Below are 17617 nucleotides of genomic sequence, written 5' to 3' on the forward strand. Positions count from 1 at the left end.
GCTACCTGTGAAGGCTCTTTGCTTGTGGATTTTATATATCCTAGGTCATACCTTATATATTATGCACAAATATATACTTAGCTTGAATTAATAGCTTTGTGTATTCAAAGTGGCTGGCCTTCTGATTGATGTGCATGTGTGCATAAAGGAAAGGGTGCTGCACTAAGTGCAAAGGCACCAAGTAAATGTGCCCACAGGCATCGAATGATGGTACATGATTGTGAGGGGGTCAGAGACAGAAGACATCGCCTTGGATGCTGTCTGGAGCCAATGGGTGAACTTATTGCTGGGTAGGTGATCTCTGAGGGGTGTCATGGCATTGAATATGACATGGTGATTAACTGGAGACATCAGCTTAGCATGGGCTCTCTCTCTGAGGAAACAGGAGGGGGAGTAGAAGTACGACTATCTCCTGGATCTGGTGATGCAGCCAGAGGCCCTCCACAGAGCTGGGGCCATGTGGTTTGGACGTTTTAGTCTCCAGAACTGGTGATCTACACAAACCTTTCTATTATAACACACTCAGATTCAGGTATTTTGTCAGAACAACATAAACCAGGTGAGGCTGTCCCTCCTTCCCTCTTGCTTTCTTTTTTTCGTTTTTGTTGGTTGTGGGGTTTGAACTCAAGGCCTAGGCACTGTCCCTGAGCTTTTTTGCTCAAAGTGAGCCCTCTGACATGTTGAGCCACAATGCCACTTCCGGTTTTCTGGTGGTTCATTGGAGATAAGAGTCTCATGGACTTTCCTGCCTGGGCTGGCTTTGAACTATAATCCTCAGATTTCACCCTCCTGAGTAGCTAGGATTACAGGAGTTGCTTCTCAACATCAAGACTCTTCTAGACTCTACTCTTAACCTTCTTCCTTTCCCCTTTAATCTCATTGATCTTGTTGATGCCTATACCACGAAGATGTGCCCATAAGCACATCCACCAAATCACCATTATCGTCCAACAGCTTCTTTCTAGCTACAGCTCACCGCTCTTCCCGGAGTTCCCTCTGTGAACTCCCAGCATTTCTACGTGCATGATTTAGTGATTCAGTAAGCCTGTATTAGTCTGAAATACCTGAATCTGGGCATGTTATAATAAAAACATTGTTTAGATTACAGTTTCAGAGACTGACAAGTCTAAACCCACAGGGCCCCAGCTCTGTGGGAGGCCCCTGGCTGTGAGAGGAAGCAATCACCCAGTGAGACAGGAGGCCAGAGACTGGAGTGGGAACTCTTGTCCTTTCCACCCTCTCCCTTTTGGTTGTGGGGCTTGAACTCAGGGACTAGCTGCTGTCCCTGAGCAATTTTTGCTCAGGGCTAGTGCTCTACCACTTTGATCCACAGCACCTCCACTTCCGGTTTTTGAGTGGTTCATTGGAGATAAGAGTCTCATAGGGTTTCCTGCCTGGGCTGGCTTCAAACTGCAATCCTCAGATCTCAGCCTCCTGAGTTGCTAGGATGACAGGTGTGAGCCTGTTAAGCAACGATGTCTTTTAATAATCTTAAGGGATCACCCAACCAACGCACAGAAACCACAGAGATGGTTTCCTGAGATCTGTGTCACAAGGGAGGACATAGTAAAGCCTCATCGGTACAAGGTCATGACAAATGATATGAATTGGAAAACAAACAGAAAACAAAACAAAAAATCTCATCTCACCGGCCAATGGGGCCCGAAGACGAAGATCTGGCTTCGCGCGATGTCCACTCGGTTCCAAGCTAGAGCCAAGCTCAGCTGGTCTGGAGCAGAAGCATTGGTTCCTGGAAAGACAAGACATGAGAGCCATTTTTTTTTCCACTTCCTACCTTGGATCACCCTGCTTTGTCATTATCTGAGTATCCATCGCTGCCTCTCCTCTTGTCCCTGAACTAATGGGCCCTGAAACAAGGAGAACAACTCCATAGTTTCCAGAACTTTCTGGAAGGAAAGCAGATGAAACTCTCACCCGGCCAGTTCTTTGCAGGCTCTTTGGGAAGGGTGAAGGAGGAGCCCATTGACTCAAGACCTTCAAGGGGGCAGGAGCCTGAGAATGGATGCCAGGCTGGGCCAAGAATGACCAATCCCCAGCCCTGCCAGGCAGCCAGGCCGCAGAGCCCCCTGCCTCTCTCCTCTGTACCTCCTTGTGGCCCCAGTCCAGATGAATCAGGGAGGAAATGTACTCCCCAAAGTGGACCCTACCCTGTGAGCCCCTGGTTGAAGCCTGTCATTAACAAGATAATTGGACAGGACTCTGTGAACCACAAATGAGAACATGTTTTTAGTCAGGTACCGGGGGCTCATACCTGTGCTCCTAGCTACTCAGGAGTCTGAGATCTGAGGATCACGGTTCAAAGCCAGCCTAGGTAGGAGAGTCCGTGAGACTCTTATTTCCAACAAACCACCAGAAAATCAGAACTCTTATTTCCAACAAACCACCAGAAAACCAGAAGTGGTGCTGTGGCTCACGTGGTAGAACACTTGCCTTGAGCTAAAGAGCTCAAGGACAGCACCCAGGCCCAGAGTTCAAGCCCCATGACTGACAATAACAACAACAACAAAAAATATGTTTTAGCTGGGTACTGGCTCACCCAGTAATCCTAGCTACTCAGGAGACTGAGATTGGAAGATCATGATTCAAAGCCAGCCCAGGGCAGAAAAGTCCATGAGACTCTTATCTCAAAGGAACTACCAAATAGTCGGAAGTAGAGCTGTGGCTCCAGCGGTAGAAGGCTAGCCTTGAGCGAAAAGAAGCTCAAGGATAGCACCCAGGCCCCGAGTTCAAGTCCCAGGGCTGGCACACATAGAAAAAAAAAAGTTTTGTATCTCCTAAGCAAAAGTTCTCAGTCTTTCAAAGAACCCTATAGAAAGCAGCTTTGTAGAAACCAGCTCCGAGTCTTGTCATTCCATCCCTCGCCATGCCAAGGTCACCCCAGGCAGCCGGCAGGCTCTATCCCCAATAGGACATAGGTCATAGGCAAAGCCCAGCCCAGCCGAGCACTGACGGACAGGAGTAGCGTTCTCAAGAGCTCACCTTTCAGGAGGGCGGTTAGAATGGCCATCTCGACATCCTGCTGCCCCTCAGAACCCATTCTAAACACGGTGACCTGGAACAAGTGAACCCAAAACAGATTGAATTGAGGTTGAGGTTGAGAATAAGGGTGAATTGAGGTGTTTAAAAAAAAAAAACAATCACAAAGCTGAAGGTATGTGGTGGTGAGTACAAGGCTGTGAGATCGTGAGATCAAACCCCAGTACTGCCAATAAAACAAGATGCTTCATGCCTGTCATCCTAGCTACTTAAGAAGCTGAGATCTGAGGATCACAGTTCAAAGCCAGCCTGGGCAGGAAAGTCTGTGAGACTCTTATCTCCACCTAAAAAGCCAGAAGTGGAGCTGTGGGTCAAGTAGTAGAGTGCTAGCCTTGAAGGGGGAGGGGAGGAATTTAAGTGTGAGGTTCTGAGTTCAAGCCTCAGTACTGGCACAAAACAGAACAAAAAAACCTAAAATAGAACAAAAACCACTCACAAATGATTTTCAGAACTAAACAATTTTAAACCATTTGTTTTCTATCTCCAGGAAAAACAATCCAAAGAGCCATCTGAAACCATAAAATTCTGGGATTGGAGGCATGGTTCAGTTGGTAGAGCACTAGCTGATGAGCAAAAACATGAAGTACTGAGTTTGAATCCTGGTCATTGACCAGAAAAGAAAAGAAAAATTGAAATGATAAAATCCTATCTAATCAGATACGATGAGCTTAGAGGAAATTCGCAGATTGCGAATTTTGAGAATATCACCCTTATCTGCATTGTAAGTTCTGATTCCTTGTAAACACAGCTAGGGAAGGAAGAGTTAGTCAGAGACTGGAACTTGGGAGGTGAAATTCTTCTGACTTTGCAAGCACCTCTTACAAGGGATGCTAAGTCTTCTCCCCCCAGTCTTTCGATCTGATCCGATTCCTATTGTAAACCTCTCCGTTTGTGCGACGTGGTATGACATCACCTCCTAGTTGCACACTTCACTGAGCTACTGGGGGAGCCCTCCCCTCTTGTCTGCCAGTTTGGTATGCATTTGTAAATTGTCTCTTGAAAAACAACAACAACAAAAGTCTCTCCAGAGCGTGTTTGAAAATAAATTCAAGACACTTAACAAGTTCTTTCTTCTTCATGCACTCCATGATGATTGCAAACAGCTGATGAGACTGGCTCTTGCTATAATTAAATGTTTTCTGAATGGTAACGAGAAGCTGATCCCTGAGGGATTCGTTTATGCCCCTGTTCAAAAGAGACGAAGGAGAACAAAACACAGATGAAAAAGAACAAAACATAGCATGTCGACCCTGCTCACTGGACCACCCCACCAGGTTCTCCCCACAACCAGGTGCCCTCTTTTTGGTTGGTTGTGGGGCTTGAACTCAGGGCCTGGGTACCATCCCTGAGCTCTTTCTCTCAAGGCTAGCGCTCTACCACTTTGAGCTGCAGCGCCACTGCTGGTTTTCTGGTGATTTCCTAGTTTTCTGGCTTCGAATCACACTGTTCAGATCTCAGTCTCCTAAGTAGCTAGGATTATAGGTGTGAGCCACCCGCGCCCAGTAGTATCTTTTATTTGGAACTTTGTTATTGGAAGGTATCTCTGCATAAAAGTTTTTTTTTAATGAAAAAAAATGCTAGGATTAAAAAAAAAATAGTTGTCACTGTGTTAGCCAGGTGCCAAGGGCTCATGCCTGTAATCCTAGCTACACAGGACAATACTGAGATGTAAGGATGGTGGATTGAAGCCAGCCTGGGCAGGAAAGTCTGTGAGGCTCTTATCTCCAATTAACCAGAAAAATCCTGAGCTGGGACTGTGGTACCAGTGGTAAAAAGCCTTGTGCAAAAAAAAGCCAAGGGACAGCCAGAGGCCCTGAGTTAAAGCCCCAATACACACACACACACACACACACACACACACACACACGCGCACACACACGCGCGCGCACACACACACACACACACACACACACGGGTCTAGGAATGTCTAAGAAGGCCACTTCAGAAGTGCTCCGTGGCCTAACACGGTGGCATTGAGCTTCCACCCTCTGTCCCGTGGCCCCGCCTACCCTCCTTCTTCACAGTATTTGTGTGCGAAGGACAAAATGTCTGCAGCTCGCCCGCTGCCATCACAAATCACCACTGGGATGGGAGGATCTTCCCGAAGGTATTCCAAGACCACGGAAACCACGTTCGGGCCCCCTTCCACCACGAGGCCCACAACCGGCACTCCCTGGCCCAGTCCTACAACGCAAACCACAGTCAAGAGTCTGGATCAATGTACAGTGTCCTTCTCCTAGCTCGTCCAGTTGGTATGTGTGAGCCAGTTCAAAAGCTAGAACCTGGGCACTATCCCTTAGCTTTTTTCGGCTCATGGTGCTCTACCCCTTGAGCCACACCCTTACTTGTGGCTTTTGGCTGGTTCACTGGAGATAAGAGTCTCATGGATTTTCCTACCCAGGCTGGCTTGGAACTGCGATCCTCAGATCTCAGCCTTTTGTGTAGCAAGAATTTTTAATAGCCAATGCCCAATATCCTTTGAATCATCTTGATGTGGCTTAAAATAAGTAATATGGTATAAATATACAATATACTATACAAAAAGTTCTTCTACTGTGCTGTTTAAGGAACCATGACTAGAGAAAACCCTTCCATGTATATTCAGTGAAGAATATCTTCTCCCAGAGATTTTTCCATCAGTAGTTGGTCCAGTCTCTGAGGCAGAGCCTGTGGCTGCAGGGGGCTGGCCATCTTGTCTCACCATTACTTGTAAGAGGAAGTAATGGATCACTATGAACAAATGACAAATGCGAGCTCCACAGTTCTTAAGAGTTTCAGATAAAATCTGCCAGCCCAGATCCTGAGAAGACTCGAGAATTTCAAGTGGGTGGGTTCCGTTCCCACAATGCACTTCTACTGTCAGGAATGTTGAACTATTTCAAATGACCTGGAATAATTATAGGTAAGGTCATTTTAGCAAAGTAAGTATTAAAGACTTGCTTTGAGCCAAGGCCTCAGAAAGAGATACTGGAAAATATATCAGGATGACATAAAGTCTGCCATTGAGATCTCCAACTTAAGCAACCTTGGGACTTTGTTTATTTTTATTACAAATCAAGAAATTATAGTGCTTTTTAAGTTTGTGGGGGGGGGTAAAAAGCAATGTGAACATTTATGAACAATGTGAGATAATTATATCAGGATAATTATTAACATAGCTGTCACCTCCAATTCTTATACATTTTTGTGGTGAGCACACTGGAAATTGATTCTCAGTGATTTTGGACTGTATAATTATTCATGATTATAATTAATTGTATTCACCTCCAATGTACTACTTCTGTCTGTCTGGAGCTTTGTATTTTAATACATCTTGACCAGTGTCACCCTTCCATACCCTTGGGATTTTAGGCCATCTGGAAGATGGTGGCCAAATGATCTTTGTTTTGAGAAACAGAACAGAGCCGGCTCTTCTTGCCTCTGTGTGGTGGGAGGTGACACCTGGGCACCCCTTTGCTGTCCCTGCCCTGCTCAGAACCCTAGGCAAAGGATGACAAAGGGAAGCCCACAAGTCACGTGACCAGGTGGAGCAGGGGTGACATGGAAACTTACAAATCCCAGCAAGTCACAACTGGATCAGATGCTTAGGAAGCCACAACTTGTTTGTTTGTTTGTTTTTTTGTAGTAATCATGGAGCACCTGAGCAATCCTATCCTTAAATTCGGTTTTATAATCACCGTCTCCCCAAGCCTACCATTCTCTCGAGCAATTTTTTTTTTGGGGGTCGGGTCGTGGGGCCTGAACTCTGGGCCTGGTGTCCCTCAGCTCTTCAGCTCAAGACTAGCGCTCTACCACTTGAGCCACAGCGCCACTTCCGGCTTTTTTTCTTTTTGCTTATGTGGTGCTGAGGAATCGAACCCAGGGCCTCAGGCATGCAAGGCAAGCGCTCTACCACTGAGCCACCTTCCCAGCCCATCTCTCGAGCAATTTTTTTCCTACCAATTTACTAGCAAGAGCAACATGTTCTTTAAGATCCTTCAATAACTGTTTGATAAGCAAGGTGTCCAGTGTCTCATGCTTGTCATCCTAGCTACTCAGAAGGCTGAGATCTGAGGATCGCAGTTCAAAGCCAGCTTGGGAAGGAAAGTCTGTGAGCCTCTCATCTCCAATTACACAGTGAACGATCATATAATGTCTAATAGAAAGACTCGTACTATGAATTCACTTTTCCTCCCCTGTTAAAATATTTCAAATATACTCATGGCAACTACAGGGGGGAAAAATAAAAACAACCCAGGGCAGGTAATGGGATGTGTAGAACCATTACCATGACAACCACTACCAAGTTGTTTCTTGCACCACCTCGTGAATTTGGACAAAGCAGGACTTGGCCATGCCATGTATACAATTAGGCAGATGGCTGAGACGAAAAGGTCTAGGTAGGTCATTTTCTGTTGATCTAGCAAGAAGCCAGGTGAAAGATTTCAGCACCAGAGCTGGGCAACTTCCTCCTGAGCCCGTGCTCTCCTGGTGAGCTCTGCGCCCAGGGGCAGCACCCTGCGCCTCTCAGCACTTACTCGTGTTGATCTTCTGCAGAGAGATGTGCTTTTCCAGCTGCCGGCGCAGCTTCACCTCGGCCCCGTACTTGCCCAGCGTGCCGTTGTCAGCCAGGATGAAGTGCGTGTGAGAATTGTTGAGTACAGAGAGCTTACTCAGGGGGTTGGACATAGTCTGGTACACTCGCGTGACCTGACAAAACACACAACGCAAATCAGAGCTGCAGAACGGAAGCTAGCAAGATGAGCTGCGGGAGGACATAGAACGTATTTGCACATAATAGCTGCACTGCACCTGCTCTCACATCTCTGGCCCCCTTCCCCCTCACTACAGTAAGATAGAAGAAAAATCACTATTTTATATGGCAAATGTCCAGCAGTTCTATTTATCTCTATGATCTGTGTCACAGGAAAAAAAATGAAAATGTACACGAACATGAAATCCATGAATGCAAAACTGCTCTATAATAACAGAGCAATTATTAACAACCCAGATATCCTTCAACAGATAAATGGGTTAAATCACCTCTGGTATATCCAGTCCATAGAATACCACTCAGCCATGAAAAAGAAAGGACCCAAGAATACGCCTGACAATCTGGATAAGAGTGTTAAAGGAGAGTGTATAAAAATCCATCCCTCCAGAGTTACATACTGTGTGGTCCCATTCTGGAACATTCTTGAAGTGAGAATATCATAAAGATGTGTAGCCCCTTAGTGGTTATCAGGGATGAAGGGGGAAGTGGAGGCAGGAGGGAATTAAGTATAGATATCAAAGGCAATAGGAGGGATGGGACTTGGATTTTTTTTTAATCTTGACTGTATCATGTTACCATCTGGGTAATAATCATCTGTTCTAGTTTTGCAAGCTAGTACCCGCTAATGGAATGAGTGGAAGATTGTTATTTCTTTTTTGTTCTCTTTTCGTTTTTGTTGGTCATGGGTCTTGAACTCAGGGCCTGGGCACTGCCCCTGAGCTCTTTCACTCAAGGCTAGTGCTCGACCACTTTGAGCCACCATGCCCCTTCTGGTTTTCCAGTGGTCCATTGGCGATCAGAGTCTCACAGACTTTCCTGCCCTGGCTGACTTTGAACTACAGTCCTCTGATCTCAGCCTCCAAAGTAACTGGGATCACCAGCGTGTGCCACCAACACCGGGCAGCTTGTTATTTCTTATAAGTCCTTGTGAATCTATAATGATCTCCAAGGACAGACATTACATGTCAAAACTCATCATCCAAAGGAAATACTTACATCCCTTCCAATCAGGTCTTCCTTGTTCTCCACCATACCCCACGGAGCAATCCCTATAGCACAGACCCGCCCTCTGGACTTGGAGGAGTGGTCTTTCAAGGCATCTCCCACGTGGCTGATGACACCTGTGAGTAGCAGTAAGTGAGAAGCCGAAAGCCCTTTGAATTGCCATCAACTCCCCCTCGATACCACCAGGTGCACCTGTTCTGAGTCCTCACCCACCCTGTCTCCATTCTCTAGGGCATAGGAATAGAATATGCTCCTCTTTATGAGCATCTGAGCTCATCATAATTATGAACCCTGATTTAACTCCTGGACTAGACGAAACAAAACAAAACAAGAACATCCAAAAAAGACCCTGGGCCGAGATTCACTTCTTATGGCCCAAAGACAGAAGGTCCAAGGATCTCTCTGGAAGGCCTTGGTGACACTCAGCTGAAAGTGAGAGCCGGATCACCTGGCCTTGTTCTCTAGCCTCTCTGTGCCTCAGTTTATCTTCCCTTGAAATGGAGGAAAGAAGTCATTGTATTGTCAAAGCTCATAGACTTCACAAACTTTATAGACCAGGGTAATGACAGTTTGCCTTGTGAAGGTTAAAAAAAAATGGAGGAAAGATGGTCAATGGATTCGGTGAGGAGGATGCTTATCCAGCATTCAGCCGCAGGAACGGTCCACAGTGGAGATCCGGAGATGTCCATTACCGTCATGATCATTGCCACTGTGATTCGGATCTTGAGCATCTCCCTCAGGCCCAATGTTTGAAGCCTGGTCCCCAGCGTAGCGCTACTACTGGGAAGTAGACTTGGTGAATAAGCTGTGGCTCACTGGGGTGTACACTTGAAGAGGATTGGGGGACTCCAGCATCTTCTCTTTTTCTGCGCCTGGCCATGGGGTTTTTCTCTGCTCCAGTACTCTTGCCAGACAGACCCAAAGCAATGGGGCCAATCAATCATAGACTAAACATCTACAACTATGAAGCAAAATAAACCTTTCTGATTTGTTGAAGTTGATGGTTCCAGGTGTTTTGTTGCCGTAATAGAAGGCAATGAACAGTTATTATATTTGCTATCATAACTCACTGGATTAAAAAAAAAACTCACTCAGGAGGCTGAGATCTAAGGATCATGATTCAAAACCAGCCCTGGCTGGAATGTTTATAAGTCTCTTTATCTCCAATCAACCACTAAAAAGCCAGAAGTGGAGCTATGGCTCATGTGGTAGAGCCTTAGCCTTGCTTAAAAAAAAATAAAGGACAAGCTAGGCACTGGTGGCTCACACCTGTAATCCTAGCTACTCAGAAGGTTGAGATCTGAGGATCATGGTTCAAAGCCAGCCCAGGTAGGAAAGTCTGTGAGATCAGAAGTGGCGCTGTGGCTTAAGTGGTAGAGCGCTCGCCTTGAGCTGAAAAGCACAAGGACAGTGCCCAAACCCAGAGTTCAAGCCCCACGACCAACAACAACAACAAAAAACAATACAAAAAAAACTAAAGGACAGTACTCAGGCCCTGAGTTCAAGCCCTAGTATTTCCCCCACCCCAACTCAATAAAACTTAGCCTGGCACTGGTGGTTCATGCCTGTAATCCTAGCTACTCAGTAGTTATGAGGATTGTAGTTCAAAGCCAGCCTGAACAGGAAAGTCCATGAGACTCTTTCTCTCCAATTTTCTGCAAGAAAACCAGAAATGGCACTGTGGCTCAAGTGGTAGAACTCTATCCTTGAGCAAAAAAAGAGCTCAGGGACAGCGCCCATGCCCTGAGTTCAAGCCCCATGACTGACAAAGAAAACCTCCCACTGGATAAAGATTTCACTGCTGTCACAACTATGATCAGGATACAATCTGTTGTGTCTTTTGACCATTATTACTAGGAAGCTCTCTGGGGACCACAGCAGGTGGTGGTGAGGGAAGGGGTCTGCTCTTACCAGTGCTGACGCCACCCGTGAAGATCCAGGCCCCCGTGGTCATCGCGGCCTTGATCAGGCCTTTGCCAAACACCTGCTTCAGCTTGGGCTGCATCTCGAAGTTCTGCAGCCCTCCATGCACAGATATTAAGAGCTTGGGGAGTTCCAGCTGCCAGTCCTTCACCATGAGATGAAGCAGGAAATCCGGCTTGGTGTCATAGGACACGCGAATGTACTGCAAAAGAATGCATGATCACCACAGCCAAGGCAGGGAGTCAGCCCAGATGCCCCTCCGTGGACGGATGGATCAAGAAAACATGGTATATATACGCAATGAAATTTTACACATCCATTAGAAAGAAAGATATAGTATCATTTGTAAAGGAATAGAAAGACCTGGGGGAAAAAATGGTGTTGTGTGAAGTAAGTCCAACCCAGTGGGACAAGGCTACATGGCTTCCCTTATATGTAGAAGCTAGGTTTAACTTTGTCTAAGTAAACACGGTCAGTGGTATGCAAGTGTATACAAATGTATTAGCTGAAATTCAATAGATGCAAGGGAGAACTCAAATAGTGCAATTCCTTAGAAAGGCAAAGTCAAAGTTCAGCAAAATAAAACACCAGGAAGTGGGTACTCAAAAGGGGTGTGGTGGGGTCAAAGGGAAAGGGGTGAATAAAGAAGATTCCAATGTGATGCTGGGCGCCGGTGGCTCACGCCTGTCATCCTGTCTATTCAGGAGGCTGAGATCTAAGGATCACAGTTCAAAGCCAGCCCAGGTAGGAAACTCCGTGAGACTCTTATGTCCAATAAACCATCAGAAAATGAGAAGGGGTGCTGTAGCTCAAGTGGTAGAGCACTAGTCTTGAGCTGAAGAGCTGAGGGACAGCGAGCAAGCTTCATGACTGACTAAAAACAAACAAGCAAAATCCAATGTGTGGCTGGGAATATGTCTTAGTGGTAGACCGCTTGCCTAGCACGTATGAAGTCCTGGGTTCAATTCCTCTGTACCACACACACACAGGAAAGGCCAAAAGTAGCGCTGTGGCTCAAGCGGTAGAGTACTAGCCGTGAGCAAAAGAAGCTCAGAGACAGTGCCCAGGCCCTGAATTCAAGCCTCAGTACTGGCAAAAATAAATACATAAATAATCCAACGTTTAGCCTACAAAATGAAGACAAGGGGAAAAGTGTGTAGGAGAGGATTGGTGGGTGAGAATGTTAAAAGGGGTGACTTTGATCAAGATATATTCTATTCAGAAACTTGCTTCGTTAAATGGCAACTCTTTTGTACAATTACTTAAAGAATGAGTGGTACAATGGAATGTATTTGGAAGCTTGGGCCAGAACAGGATTGAAGAGACACTGCATCTTCTTCAAAATAATATCCAGTTTCCAAGTCTGATGGTTAAAAAAACAACAACACAAAAATAAAAACCCAAGCATTGATTCATTTCCTGGCTCTGCAGTGAAATGTCTAGAACAATGGAACCGTCACCATGGGGAAGACCCAGGCATGGGAAGCCTGTGCGTTGACAAATCAGCTCCAAGAACAGCTAGCTGTGTTCCCCAGGGGCCACTCCCTCTTTCCATGGCACCGTGTGGAAGTGCCCTCTTACCATGGCTTTATTGACGTATCCACCACCCTGGAATTCAAGAATCCCATAGGAATCCGTTGGGTAGCTCTGCGTGTGTTTGCCAACGGACCATTTTTCAGGCTGAACTTCCACCTGTTTGTTTTCCTCCCCATTCTTGCTGGGAGTTGCGCTGGGCAGAGGGGGAATGTGCTGGTTGGTGAACTGGCCACAGCAACACCTGGAAAGGAACACAAAGTAGCTAGGAATCAGTGCCTCACACCTGTAATCCTGTCTACTCAGGAGGCTGAGATCTGAGGAGTGCAGTTTGAAGCCAACCTAGGTAGGAAACCTTGCCTGAGACTCTTATCTCCAATTAACTACTCCCCCCCCCCCCCAAAAAAAAAGCCAGAAGTGGAGCTATGACTCCAGTGGTAGAGCACTAGTTTCGAGCACGAAATCTCAAGGACGGTACCCAAGCCTTGAGTTCAAGCCCCAGAACTGGCGCATGCGTACACACACACACACACACACACACACACACACACAAAGCTGGGTGGGGCACTGGTGGGTCATGCCTGTAATCTTAGCTAATCAGGAGGCTGATATCGGAGGATTGTGGTTCAAAGCCAGCCCTGGCAGGAACGTCTGAGAGACTCTTATCTCCAGTTAACCACCAGAAAACCAGAAGTGGCGCTGTGGCTCAAGTGGTAGAGCACTAGCCTTGAGCTGAGGAGCTCAAGGACAGTGCCCAGGCCCAGAGTTCAAGACCTGTGACCAACAACAACAAAAAAAAAGGCTGGCATTCTAGCACTTGAATCATGACTCCATTTCTGGCTTTTTTTTTTTTGGTGTGTGTGTGAGGGGGGGTTAATTGAAGATAAGAGTTTCGTGGACTCTCCTGCCCAGCCTGGCTTTGAACCATGGTCCTCAGATTTCAGCTTCCTGAGTCCCTAGGAGTACAGGCTTAAATCACGGGTGCCAGGTTTACATGCATAAATTTTCTCGAATGGAAATTTCATTTGCTGTCTGAGGCCATTTATCTTGCAGTCCTTTCCTAAAATATCTTTAAGTGGTTGTCCAAGTGGGTTTCAATTCCACATGTCCGTGTATGAGTACCAGAACTTCTCCATCAATGCTTCCATTATTCTCTTGAGTATATTTTTACATGGTGATTTACAGAGTTGTTGTTTTTGGGGGACACTTAGAGAGGGGGGGACACAGAACAGGCCTGTGTGGGAGCCCCTCAAGCTCTTCCACCCTTTCGCTTCCTCATCCTTAGCTACATATGGGGGGGTAGAGCTGCAGCACTAGCAGGTGCGGGGGGGGCGGGGCTGGAGACACTGCCATAGATAGTTTCTATCAATGAGGGTGGGGGGCACTAAAATACAAAGGAAGACATTAAAGTGCAATGAAAGAAGACTTTGGTGAGCACTGATATTATGGCATTGGTTGTCTTGGAAGATAATCTCTGGGGTTCAAGCAGGGAGAGATGTCTGTAGGGTAGAGTCAGGGGAGGGGGTGGGGACAGGGACGCTGTGATTTAATGTGTCCAACAGCTCGGAATCAGACAATAGCTACGCATCTGTGCCCTGTGTATCCCGGATCCCATGATCTTGTTTGGCTGGATTTCGTGGGTGAATCCAGGGACAAATCACATCTCCCCGGTTTCACATTCAGCCTCTTCGCTTCTTCCCCCTGGAGATGAGAGGTTTTAGCTAAATTCATCGCGGATGGCTTGGGTGATTTCAGAAGCTTACGGCAGATGCATTTGCACAGAGGTGAATGGGACTGATAGACATTTTGTGCACACGTTAAGCCTTTTCATAGAGTTCTATTGAGTGCGCTTAAGCACTCCAATCTCTCCTGTGATAGAAATAATTCTTTGTCTAAATAAATTATAATACTCTGTTAAAGAGTCCCAGAAGATAGGCTAGGAATCTGTCTACAACCCTCAGGCCCTTGATCTCCCTAAGACTTAAGAGGTGTGCTGTGGGGCACATCTGGTTTGGAGAATCCCCATTAGAAACTTTTTTCCAAGGCTATTTGCATCTTCCCAGAGGTGCTTATCAGCCCAAGGATTCCTTGTTAATGACCCGTGCAAGGACTCCCTTCTCCTACAAACACTAGAAGAGCCATTGCTAGGCAACTGATGGACAAGCCATCAGGTCTCAAGTATGGCTTCCAACCTACCTGTTAGGGTCTTTTGTGCTGGGAATTATAAAGATACATTCACGTTTGCAAAAGGTTCTCTCGATCCAAGCTTTCTGACCCTAGAAGAGAAAGAAATGGAAATGTGACTGATAACTCATGCAAGTCATCTCTAGAGCTCAGGTTGATTTTTATTTCTTTTCTCTCTCTCTTCTTCTTCTTCTTCTTCTTCTCCTCCTCCTCCTCCTCCTCCTTCCTCCTCTTCCTCCTCCTCTTCCTCCTCCTCCTCCTCCTCCTCCTCCTATTCTTTTTGTTTAGGTCAGACTCCGGGACTTGAACCAGTACCTGATGTTTTTGCTCATTGGCTAACTCTCTACCAACTGAGTGACACCTCCAAACCCTCATGCTGATGTTTTTAAATAATTAAATTAACATACTATTCACAGGAAGACTTCTCATGACATGTGTTTGTACAGAGTTTTGGGTTTTCGTTGTTTGTTTTGTGCTGGGGGATCAAAATGCTAGACAAAAGCTCTAACATCAAGCTCAATCATGGTGGATGCGAATATTTTAGGATCTCTCTTCTTGTGCATTTATGGTTCCCGTTTGCTGAACTCTTAACCACTCTATACGCATCTTGTCTGTGTATGGGCGCACACACACAATGCTGCCCCTTAGCTTATTCACCCAAGGCTAGCACTCTACCACTTGAGTCACAGCTCCAGTTCCAGCTTTTTGCTGTGAATTAGAGTTACAGGTCTCATGGACTTCCCTGTCTGAGCTAGCTTTGAACCATGATCCTTAAATCTCAGCCTCCTGAGTAGCTAGGATTCTGAGCTAGGTAGGAGCCACTTTTCAAGTAGAAAGACCCAGGGGTCCCCCCATCTCCCCCCAAAAATGGAAGCAGAACACTTGCTGTCTAGAAAGAAAATGTGTTTTTCCCCTTGTGCACGTCATGCTTCACTTCCTGGCAGGGAGAGCATGTTCATGCTTGTTTATGAAAACAAACAGCACGCCGCACTTGGATGGGTGCTACGGGATTTGGACTCTGTGTCCACTAAAGAACTCTGTTACTCTTGTGAGGAAGAAGCTTTTCACGGAAACATAAGAGGGCCATTCTGAAGCTGCTTCCTATGTATGAAAACATGGCAGGTAAAATTGCTGGGCTTCCCATTGTTGGAGAAAAGAGTTACAGAAGAGTTACAGGAAAGTGGAGAAAAGGCAGATGAACCCAGTAGCCATGAACTGAAATTAAAGCCATCCACTACGAAGAAATAGCTATGAAAACAGAGATAAGCTTGTGTGTGAGTTCTCTCTATATATACATATCATATATATATATATATATATATATACATGGACACACATGCATATGTATGCAATTATAACATGTTGTATGTTCCAGGCTCCCCCTTCATCCTCCTCCATCTCCCTTTCCCTCTCTCTTCCTTTCCTTTACCTTCCCCTCCTCTTCCCTCCCACTCTCTTCTCTCCCTCAGTCTGTTGACCCTGTCCCCTGGTCCTACCCCATAATATCTTCCCTCCAGGTCCCTTACAGCCACCATAAAATAAGAAAATAGTGGCAGGTCATGGCCCAGACACCCATGCCAGGACAGGTTGGGAAATCAGAAAACCAAGCTCCAAGGCTGGGAGACTCTTATCATGAAAAGCCAGAAAGGCCACCAGGTGAAGCCTGGATAGCAGTCATGGACCCTTGGCTTGTATGGCTGCCTATTCCCAGGTGGCGTCCAATGGCTGCATCTCAGGAGTGTCCCCAGTTTGCTCCATATGCCCATGTAGGCCAGCTGTAACCTTTCTGGAGGGCTCGGGCCCTGCCTTCCTCCCTCTGAGTTAAAAAGAAGGATTTTTAAAGGGCGTGGCTGGTAGCCAGTCATTGCTTGTGGCCCTGATCAAATGCAGCTGTCACCCACAAGCCTGCTTCCCCAAAGATCTTGTTTGAGCTGGGCACCAGTGGCTCACACCTGTCATCGTAGCTACTCAGGAGGCTGAGATCTGAGGATTGCAGTTCAAAGCCAGCCCCAAGCAGGAAAGTCCATGAGACTCTTATCTCCAGTGAACCACTGGAAAGCCAGAAATAGTGCTGTGGCTGAAAGTGGTAGAGTGCTAGTCTTGAGTAGAACAGCTCAGGGACAGTGCTCAGGCCCTGAGTTCAAGCCCCACAACCCACAATGACAACAACAACTTCCTTCCAGAAGTGTCTGGAGTGATCCTGACTGGAGCACACCCCACCCCTCCCCTTTAATAACTGAATGAATGAACGAATGCATGAATGAATGCATGCATGTGGAGCAATGCTACCTGCTCAGCTCCTGCTAATACTGTCTTCAGCAGCCTCCCCCCTCTCCGACCCCCGATGACAAAAGGGGGCTGAAGGAGATTTAGAATTGTGTAGGCAGATAAGGAGACACAGCCACTGGTTGGAGGTGACACTCATTCCTCTTCCTGGGGAAAACAGACCTTTGAAGCCTGCATGTTCTTCTCTTCTGAGAGACCTCGGAAGAGCTGAGCCCACCCACTGGAGCCTACGCCCCTTCCTCTATGAAAGATAAGGCCCTGAGAAGGCGAAGGCCTGGAGGACTCTGGAGCAGACTGCACAGTGGGCATGTGTCCCCTTCCCCGGGAGCGAGGAGGTCATGTGACTCGGCCAGATGCCAGAGCAGCTGAGACTCGCCAAATGGACTATGAAAGAGTGACCTGCAGCCGGAGCTACTGATTCCCAGGCCTCACTTCTTGCTCTCCTTTACTGAGAAATCTGAGCTCTCTTCCTCTGCCTCCTTTTCTTTCTCTTCCTCCTCCTCCTTTTCCTCTTCTTCCTCCACTTTTTCCTCCACCTCTTCCTCTCCCTCTTGTCTTCTTTCTCTTCTCCTCTTCCTCTCCTCCTCCTCTTCCTCTCCTCCTCCTCTTCCTATTCCTCCCCCCTCTTCTCCTCTTCCTCCCCCTTCTCTTCCTCTCCTCTTCCTCCTCCTCCTGCTCTCCTCTTCCTCCTACTGCTCCCCACTCCTCTTTCTCCTCCTCAGCTTCCTCTCCTCTTTCTCCTCCTTCTCTTCCTCCTCCTCCTCCTCTTCCTCCTCCTCCTCCTCCCCCTCCTCCTTTTTCTCCTATTCCTTCTCCTCTGCCTTCTCTTGCTCCTCTCCCTCCTTCTTTTCCTCCTTCTCCTCCTGTTCTCTTCTC

General features: G+C 46.8%; 1 protein-coding gene across 2 annotated transcripts in view; it reads right to left on the minus strand.

The window, feature by feature from the left end:
* Positions 1-17617, minus strand: part of Trpm1 (transient receptor potential cation channel, subfamily M, member 1) — a 99534-nt gene that overhangs the window by 35702 nt on the left and 46215 nt on the right. For both annotated transcript variants that reach the window (XR_001174879.1, XM_013011958.1), the window contains exons 3-11: positions 14468-14547; positions 12320-12515; positions 10727-10940; positions 8807-8931; positions 7575-7746; positions 5067-5241; positions 4119-4242; positions 3001-3073; positions 1650-1750 (exon numbers count right to left, since the gene is read on the minus strand). Coding sequence is in view for 1 of the 2 variants with exons in the window: in XM_013011958.1 (XP_012867412.1) it covers positions 1650-1750; positions 3001-3073; positions 4119-4242; positions 5067-5241; positions 7575-7746; positions 8807-8931; positions 10727-10940; positions 12320-12515; positions 14468-14547 (1260 nt within the window). In the remaining variant the exon portion in view is untranslated. The remainder of the gene's footprint in view (positions 1-1649; positions 1751-3000; positions 3074-4118; positions 4243-5066; positions 5242-7574; positions 7747-8806; positions 8932-10726; positions 10941-12319; positions 12516-14467; positions 14548-17617) is intronic.

Source organism: Dipodomys ordii, unplaced genomic scaffold (assembly GCF_000151885.1).
Source record: "Dipodomys ordii isolate 6190 unplaced genomic scaffold, Dord_2.0 Scaffold15, whole genome shotgun sequence".
Taxonomy (NCBI): Eukaryota; Metazoa; Chordata; class Mammalia; order Rodentia; family Heteromyidae; genus Dipodomys; species Dipodomys ordii.